General features: G+C 57.5%; 1 protein-coding gene and 1 long non-coding RNA gene across 4 annotated transcripts in view; one reads left to right on the top strand and one right to left on the bottom strand.

Moving 5' to 3' along the window:
• DNAJC5 (DnaJ heat shock protein family (Hsp40) member C5) overlaps nucleotides 1–3,723 on the top strand; it is a 29,979-nt gene extending 26,256 nt beyond the window's left edge. For 2 of the 3 annotated variants that reach the window (XR_005722325.1, XM_040247774.1), the window contains one exon: nucleotides 17–3,723. Coding sequence is in view for 1 of the 3 variants with exons in the window: in XM_040247774.1 (XP_040103708.1) it covers nucleotides 17–120 (104 nt within the window). In the remaining 2 variants the exon portion in view is untranslated. The remainder of the gene's footprint in view (nucleotides 1–16) is intronic. The other variant, XR_005722324.1, reaches the window with a different exon arrangement.
• On the bottom strand, nucleotides 2,854–6,530 carry LOC120868860. Its single transcript, XR_005722328.1, has 2 exons — nucleotides 6,244–6,530; nucleotides 2,854–4,259 (listed from the first exon to the last, which is right to left on the bottom strand). It is a non-coding gene; the product is annotated as an uncharacterized LOC120868860 (long non-coding RNA).
• Nucleotides 6,531–9,056: the final 2,526 nt, after the last annotated feature.

Consider the following 9,056-nt stretch of genomic DNA (forward strand, 5'->3'; position numbering starts at 1 on the left):
CGTCACTTGCTTGCAGAGGCCGCAGACACGCCGATCGTCATCCAGCCGGCGTCTGCCACGGAGACCACCCAGCTCACGGCTGACTCCCACCCTAGCTACCACACCGACGGGTTCAACTAAGTCCAGGATCAGTCAGCACCCGGCCACTCAACCTTAGAATCATGAACTGTAGTCACAGAGATGGCGTGGGAGCCGCCCTGGCCCCAGGAGGGCCGCGCCAACCCGCCTCTGTGCCCGCCCATCCACCCCCGACACATGAAGTGCGTAGCATGCAGTATTTAAAGCAGTTTAGCTACGGTCTTCTTCATCTTCTGTTGTTTCCTTTTTTAATAGCATGTATGGGTTATGTCCATGTCTGTCTGTGTTGTGGGCGTGTTGCAGCCAGACTGCATTCACCAGACTTGGGGCTGCTTCAGGACTCTCAGGCAGGTTGGCGTGGCGGGTGGGTGGCCCTTGTGGTCCCTCACCACCAGGTGGGCTCAGGCGGGATGGGCACTCTGTTTCCTGTTTCATGGGGGCCTGAGGCAGTTGCTGCCTGATGGAAACTGTGGGGTCTGCTCCCTGCCCTGTCTGCCTACCTTGCGGCCACAGGCAGGGCCTCTGGACTCACTTGACAGGAAGGAGCTGGGCCTGGCTCCCAGTCCCAGGGTGTTGCCCTGGGGTACTCATGCTCACCTCATCTGCTTCGCCTCATGGCAGGTATTCCCGTATCTGACCTGAGGCCCCTGTGCTTCGAGTGTGCTCCCTCCCCGGCTGGGACGTCCCTGCAGCCTCCATGCTCCCCGTCCCTGCACTGCCCTCCACATTCCTTCAGGCCCACCTGGCCTCTTTGTAATCCTTTCTTGGACCTCCAAAAACCACAGATGGTATCAGCGGCCCAATTAGTGGTGGTCAGAGGGGCTGAATCCAGGCTGCGGGTGGCGAATGGGCTGCATACCCGTCCTGCTTCCCGCCCCCACCCCACCTCCAACCCACTTTCCTCCACCTGCTCCCTTTGGCCATTGTGAATGGTTTGGGCAGTTAGAGACGTCGAGCTTATGGAGGAAGGACCAGCTGGACCAAAGGCACACTCCGGGCAGAGGGTCAGTCCCCAGGAGACCTCGGTGCCCTTGGCTCATTCACCTGCAGCCAGACCACAGAAGCTCTCTCACCTCTGTCTCAGTACCACCACCTGTGGACTGTCGGAAGCCCGTCTGTCTTGTCTGCGTCTAGCCCTGGGGGTAGTCCACCACTGTGAGGACTTGGAGACATGTTTGTGCTGCGCCTGTGCCAGACTTGCACCTCGATACCTGTGTGGCCCAAGCAAGCCTGCGTGGTTTCTGCAGAATGAACCTAGTGACCACTGGACTCCTCCTCAGTGTCCAGTGGGGGAGGTTGTGGGCAGGGGCTGCACGTGAGGAGGTCAGATGCACCAGAACACCCTCCCAGAGCCACTGTCCCCCGCCCCACCTGCCCACCCATGGACCCAGCTCACTCGCTGTGCTGTGCTCTGCAATCACCAGGTCTAGAGGAACTTAATGGTATCGTTTTATTTGGGGTTTTTGCCTGTGAAAATGATCATGAAGACATTCAGTGAGAGGTGAGATAAATGCACTGGTATTAAATTAGAAATAACCTGCAAAAATCAGACCTCTTAAAAGAACAAGGAATCGGTTATTTGACCTGTCCTGGACCAGGGAGGAGGCTGGTCTTTGGTGCCAGCCCCAGGTAGACATTAAGAATTCATCCTGAGAGGAGGCCCTAGTCAGCCATCCTGTTTGTGGAAATAGCTTAGGAAATGAGTTGTTTTTTCCCAGAATGGCTAAAAAACAAGTTCAAAGCTTGGACTCCAGCAGGCAGGCAGCCACCCCTTCTGCATTGGGTGTGTTGTTGCTTTGTGGGTGGAAAACTCCAAGACCCACCCCCTGACACGTCATGGTGAGTCCCTTGCCAGGTGTGTCTTAGTTCCGGAATCTTGCTGCTCATCTGCTAGAAACGTGATGATCCCCTGGAGACCAGGGTGCTGTGGAAAAGGGGCAGGTCTGCAAGTTTTTTGAACCCAGTCTCCCACAGAATTGCAAAAATCTAGTAAATCATGACGACAGTGACAATTCTCCTGGTGATAATAATGATTGCATGAGGCCCAGGTCCCCAAGGAGCCAGCACCTGCTGGGTCTAGACCACACCCTTTCACCTGACCCTGACTCAGACCCTCCTGCGTGTCCACCTTGTTGATCTGGAAGTAGAAAAAGTCTTCTTGGCACCTTCAGGCACTCCCCCTGACTGGAGACCTAGGCCCCTGGCTGTGTTTCCCTGGTGAGCAGGGTGTTGTGTCTGGAGCATCCCCTGTTCGTGTGTTCAGAGGGGATGACCCTCTGCTTGCTGTGGCAGGAAAGAAGTGCTGTGGCTAGTGCCGGGGTGCCCTGCGGTGCTGCAGGGGCATGGGAGTGGCTGAGGGGTGGTCAGAGGCTGGTGGCCTGTAGATTTCTGTTTCTGCTTGGTGACGCGGTCTCTTGTCTTCCTTGGGCGTTATTCTGTTTTCGAACTGCTTCAGACGTTACCGCTCATGCGTGAGCCTTCCTGCTTCTCTGATCAGTCGAGCAGCCAGCACCACGAGGAACCCATTAGGGAACATGGACATGGCGCTCCTGCTCCGGGTGGGGCGGAGGACCTGTTCCAGGGGAGATGGGCAGCCTCCCTGGCACCTGGTGTGAGACCTCCAGTGGGTGGGTGGGTGCCCAAAGCCTGGGGGCCCTGCCAAGGACATAGCTTGCTTGTGGGGTGTGGTGAGGGGGCGTGAAAAGTGACTGATCTCATTTCTTTCCCAGTATTCTGAGCTGTGAACCCATGTGACACAGGGCTCCTGTTCTGCTCTTTTGGTTGTGACTCCTCCTGTGGAATTGGCAAAAGCTATATTTTTACTGTCCTTTCAAGCATGGTTGGCGTCGTCTCTGCTGTAGGTGTGGGCAGTGTGTGTACATATGTGTATATGTATATATCACCCAGCAGTGTGACTGCTGCCGTCCAGAGCGAAGCGACAGTACAATAAACATTGGCTCCAAAACTGCCTCTGGTTTCTTGATCAGTGGGCAAGCTGGCCTGCTGTGCACAGAAGGAAACCCCGACCCTGCTGTGTCCTGGAATAGGTGTGAGTGGCAGGCCAGCCTCTGGGGGTGGGGGGGCAGGGCTGCCTCCCCATCCGTGGGGACTCACCTGACCCCCTGAGGTGAGTGTCTGATGACACTCAGACGTGGCTAGAAACCCCTCCCTCCTTTCAAACATTAAAACCCATTTTGTAGGCATCAGATACAACCAGTGACAAAGCTGCATTCCAAGGGGTGTCTGTCCTGACCCCAGATCCACCCAGAGGGTCCCCGTGAGGTAGGAGATAGATAGGCTCCAGCTTGGACATTTATTCTCCTACCTCACCTTGGGGAAGGGGCTGGGCCTGGGTCCTGTGCGCAGCAACTTCTGGTCAGTTTTATCTCCTAGGAGATGGGATGGTGTTTTGGGTGGGAAAGGGAAGCAGTTTACACTGAAACCTGTATACATTGTGGTTAGAAGCTAAATGCGGGTGCATGGACCATGGTCGTCCGTGTGCTGGTTTGTCCTGCTGCTGGGGTCCGACCTGTCCTGAGCCCGTGCACACACCTGGGGCTGGGCTGGGGGGTCATGGAAGTTTCCCATGGTGATGGTCTCTGTCTGAATGTTGACCTATAATAAAGATTACTTGTAAAAAATAAATGTTTTCACTGCAGACCAGGTTTATGTCTTATTTAATGATCCCTGCATAATCCTATTTTGGGGGGTCTTACACTCTGAGGGCAGCTGACCTCCTTGGCCCTCCTGAGGTTGATGGCAGGGAGAGGGGCAGGTGACATCCTGTGCCCCACCAGGCACCCCTGGACACAGTACAGGCAGCTGCCTTTGTACCTGTCTCCTCACCCCCAAGACAAGGATCCAGTCTTGGGCTCTTGCAGGAGGCTCCATCTCTGCCCCGTGGTGTGCATGTCTGGGCGTTCACGTCCACCATGTGTGCCTTCTTATATCAGGATGGCTCAGACCCTGGGGACCTTGGCATTAGGTGGCAGCGGCCACCCTAACCCACATGGCCCGTGGGTCTGACTCCCTGGCCCCACAGCACGGTAGGGAGCAGCTGCCTCCAGAAACACCAGTCTTCGGCTGCAGGTGTCACCTTCCACGTCCCAGGGGGTATTGGCCCCTCTTGGCTGTGCTCCTCAGGTGGGGGTGCTGATCTTCCTTCTGTCGGTGTCTTTGGTCTTAGTGAAGAGCAAGGCAGAAATGATTTGACAAAAATTAAAGCATAAAAATAATAAACATCTTGAAGCACTATTTGGACATAACAAACATGAAGTAATTTAATTTAGATTTTCCACAAAAAGATATGACAGGGACTTCCCTGGTAGGCCAGTGGAATTTTTTTTTTTTTTTTTTTTTTGTCAAAAAGAGGCTTTCCTTGGTGGCACAGTGGATAAGAATCCACCTGCCAATGTAGAGGACATGGGTTCAATCCCTGGTCCAGGGAGATTTCACATGCCATGGAGCTGCTGAGCCTGTGTGCCAGAACTCCTGAAGCCCTCACACCCTGGAGCCTGCACACCGAAACTACTGAGCGTGAGTGCTGCAACTACTGAAATCCGTGCGCCTGGAGCCTGTGCTCCACACGAGAAGCCACTGTAATGAGAAGCCCATGTACTTCAATAAAGAGCAGCCCCCACCCACCACAACTAGAGAGAGCCTGTGCAAAGCAAGGGAGATCCAGAACAGCCAAAAATAAAAGGGGAAACATAATAAAGACCCCTTTGTACTTCTCTCCCGGGGGTCCAGAGGTGGCCACTAGGCACTTCAGTCCACTTCTGTTTATGGTTTTAAACCCTGCCTACCAGTGTCAGGGTAGCTGAAGTTCCAACACTTTGGCCACCTGATATAAAGAGCTGACTCACTGGAAAAGACCCTGATGCTGGGGAAAACAGGGCAAGAGGAGAAGAGAGTGACAGAGGATGAGATGGTTGGATGGCATCACTGACTCAATAGACATGAGTTTGAGCAAACTCAGGGAGACTGATGGACAGAGAAGCCTGGTGTGCTGCAGTTCATGTGGTGGCAGAGTCAGACACGACTTAGCTACTTACTGAACAACAACCAGTATCAGCATCATCTAAAATGTACCACTGATTTCTAAGATTTACATAAATTGTACAGCACTAAATCACTGTGAGTGTTCATTCAATGTAGAGTTTTTTTCTTTTAATCCATGTGGCTACATCTAGTTGATTATTTTAATTTCTGTACAGCATATATCATGAATCAACCACAAGTGGTTGGTGGTCTTGTCACTTGAGGATACGGGTGGTTTTATTTCCTGGCTGATGAAGCAGAGCTGCTACCCTGGCCAGGGACTACCACTGGGCAGGGTCTGGAAACCTCCCCGTGATTGGTGGCCCCAAATGCCCTGCACATTCACAGAGAGGAAGGCCCTTTCCTATCTCCCTGCCAGCCTTAGCATCCTCAGACGTTTTTCCTCATTTTCAGCATTTTCTACCTGAGATACTGAGAAATAGGTCGTGACAACACGAAACCAATGTTTAATGATGGGCATTCAGAGTGGCAGGCAACGGGACCTCCGCCCCTCCTGGCCCTTGTTTAGGAGGACTGAGGGCCCCGGGCGTGGATGACGTCCCCCTAGTGCCCTTTGCTCTCCTGTGCCCAGTCTTAGGACACTTGGGCTCTTAGCAGAAGTCGTGGTCGCAGCGTGTGGGTACGGTCTTAGGTACACCTCCCGCCTCCCTTCCCGGTCCTACCTCCCACACCCCCGGGAAGTACCTAGAGGCAGCCCCGCCCAGCACGTGTTCGGCGTGTGGGGCGTGGCCACGAGGACGGGCGGGTCTGCCATGGGGATGTGGGCGGTGGTAGCGGCTTACGTCTCCTCACCCCCTCCCGGCAGACCTGGCGCAGGTAATCTGCGTCCACGTAGGTCGTGCGCGGGGTCGTACCGCGTGGGCTCCCCTGCGCTGGCTCCGAGGCAGCTTGCCCCCTCCCCCGCCTACGTTGCCTTCGACGTCACCGCGTGAAGCGCTTTATTCCAGGAACCCAAGCGGCAGCCGCAGACTAAGGCCCCGCGACGGGCCAGCGGTCCCGGGAGTTCTCCTGGTTCAAGGAAACCCGGCAACAACTTGGTAAGACGCGGCCCGGAGAGGAGCGCGGGCCACGTGGGCGCGGGGGGCCGGACGCGCCCGCAGTCACCTCCCCTCTTGGAGTAGCGTCTCCGGTGTCGGTCGGGCTCGGGGCCCCGAGGACTCCGCGCGGCCCGTCCCGGCGGGAAGATCCCATCGCTATGCGGTAACCCCTGTCCCTGGCGCGACCGGTCACCCATCCTCTCCACGTCCTGAGGACTGGGCTTCCTCGGTCTCAGGGAGGCCCCCTTCTCGGGCTCCCCAGAACTTCGGGGGGCCCCGAGGCAGCACCCGCGGCGTCCTGGACCGCGGCTCCTTCCAGTCCTGTCCGCTCTCTTTCCGTCCGGGAGCGCGGCCCCCAGCAGGCCCGGGCCGAGATACTCGGCGAGCGCTGGGACTCGAGGGCGTGGTGGCGGTTGGGGCGGGTCCAAGCCAGCGCCGGTCCCACCCCCAGACACGTGACGCCGGGGCGGTTCTCCGCCCCCAGTTGGAAGCCAGCCGGTGAGCACCCGCGCCCAGGACCTCGCCAGGGAACTAGGCCCACCCACCTATCCGCCGCCCTAGTGGATGTATCCTCGCTCCCAACCAGGGTCCTCCTCGGGGTCACACACCTGGGTCCCCGCGAACCCCGTTGCTAGTTGCCCTTTTCTCACCCTTCTAAGCACAGCTAAAAGCAACCTGCTGCCCTCTGCCCTGTTCCTTCAGAAGTGAATCCACGGCCCTTCCCTTCCTGCCCCCCCACCCCCCCCCCACCCCCGCCCTAGCTCTCAGCTTGACCTTGGAGGGTCTGGAAGTCTCCCAGCACCATGCAGCCTGTCGTGCAGCGTCTCTGGCTGCCTCGTACAGGGGCTCAGCCCTGAAACATGTACAAACGACCCTTCCTGGGACTCAACCTGGAGCACTTCGGGCTGTATCAAGCCAAACCCAGGACACTGGCATCTGGCAGTTTCTTCTTGACCCCTGGTGTCCCAGCGGAGAACTGAGACACTCTGATGGGTGGAGTCCTTCCCCAGACAGTACACACCCTTCTGCTGGAGTCCATGTGGCCCTCGCTGCTGCTGGGGAGGGGACGGCACCTTGCGGGCTGACGAACCTGAGATTGTCCCTGGATGCTCACCATTCTCAGGTTGGACAGTCCTGAAGGCACTGCCCAGGCGGCTGACGGGGCTTCCGCAGGCTCATTACTCTTTGGGGTTCCTCACCCTGTGTCCCAGGAGCCTCTGGACAAGTGAGGGAGGGGCTCGGGGTCTGTCCTGGCCCAGGCTCTGAGGGTCTCTCCAGGCTGCAGGCCCACCCTCAGCTACTCCTCAGGTTCTTCCCCTACCCCCTGGCCTCTGCTGGGCCCACAGCAGCCCAGGTGCCCAGAGAGCAACACAAGGGGTCACTCATCAGTCCCAGCTGGCATGCAGCCTGAGTGGTTTGCCTGGGGATGGGCTTCTCTGGCCCCAACAGCACCACCCAGCTTCTCCCCGTGCTGGAAGCCCCCAGTGGCTCCAGTCCTGGACCTTGAACCCTGGTGCTGTTTCTGGGACTGGGAGGCTCCCTGAGGCTAGAGCAATTGCCCCTTTCTCCCAGTGGCACCCCAAAGACCCACTCATCAGGGCTGTTTGGAATGTGACCACTTCTGCCACCCCTCAGGGGCCTAGCAGGATGTGGCCCAAGAACCCCCCTAAGCTGTGACCTTGTCTCCGGGAGATGTCTCTGGTGAGGGACCCTCAGACTGAGGGGGTAGGGCTTGGTCCTAGGCCACCACTGACTCTGGAGAAGTGGGAGGAAGCTGTCCCACCCACAGGCTGGTGACTGAGTTGGGGTGAGAGCCCTGAGCTGTATCACACATGTGTGTGTCTGGGGCCATGTGCTCTTTGCATACGCATGAGCAGGTGTGGCCTTGATATCTTCTCTAGGAGCTGGTTAGCCTCTAGCTGGACTCGGGGGCCCCTCCTGGGATGACCTAGTTCCTGCCCAGCTCGTCAACTGTCTGCCTCATTTCTCATCTTGGAAGAGCTGGCCAGATAGAAGGGGATCTCTGCCTCCTTGCCTGTCAGCACTTGAGCAGGGCCAGGCCTGCTGCAGGCTCCAGGCACTAGAGCACAGGATGAATGACTGAACAAATTTGGCCCTGGAGACAGGGCTGGAGCGGGGAGCTGTCCACTCACCAGGTTGTGGGGGAGAGGTCCCTTCTGCCGACCTCAGGGCTGTGTCGCTCCTCTGACCCTGCGCCTGACCACCTCTGGACCAAACTCCCGCCTTTATCTGCTGCCCTTTGCCTGGCCCCCACCCAGAGACTTCCTGTCCCCGCCCCACAACTAGCTTTTCCATGACATGGCCTTTGTGAGGGGGGTGGGGAACCAAGAGAGACCAGGAGGGCAGGAAAGAGTGAGACCAGGCTGTGAGGTGGAGGGAACGTCTGTGTGGGGGCTTCTGACAGCCCACCTGCTGCAGCTGGGAATCCGCCTCAGGTTTGTGAGCCAGGCGGGTCTGCACTCTGACGGGTGCCCTTGCCCAAAAACAGTGAAGGCAGGGCCGGACGTGGTTTCTGGCCCTGAGCAGTGTGGCCGGCTCTCTGAGGCACCAGCATCTCCCCTGCAAGTGGGGCCCCTGTGGCCAGCACTAGCTCCTCACTGCTTCCTACAGCCACCCCGGAACACCAGTCTCCTCCCCCCGACCCACTCCCCCTGCTGTGGTACAAACATACGGGGTGCGGGGGTGGTGGGGGTAGTGGTTGTAGAGGCTGCTGACACCTTGTAAGACCCAGAGCCCTAGGTCCAGGCCAGTTGGCCACCAAGGGCCTGTCTAGCAGGTCCAGGAGCTGCAGGTCCAGCTCTGCCCTCTCCTAAATGTGGCCGAGCCTAGACACAAGTAAAGTTAAGTACAAGACCAGGA

This window comes from Oryx dammah, unplaced genomic scaffold (assembly GCF_014754425.2).
Source record: "Oryx dammah isolate SB20612 unplaced genomic scaffold, SCBI_Odam_1.1 HiC_scaffold_10, whole genome shotgun sequence".
Classification (NCBI taxonomy): Eukaryota; Metazoa; Chordata; class Mammalia; order Artiodactyla; family Bovidae; genus Oryx; species Oryx dammah.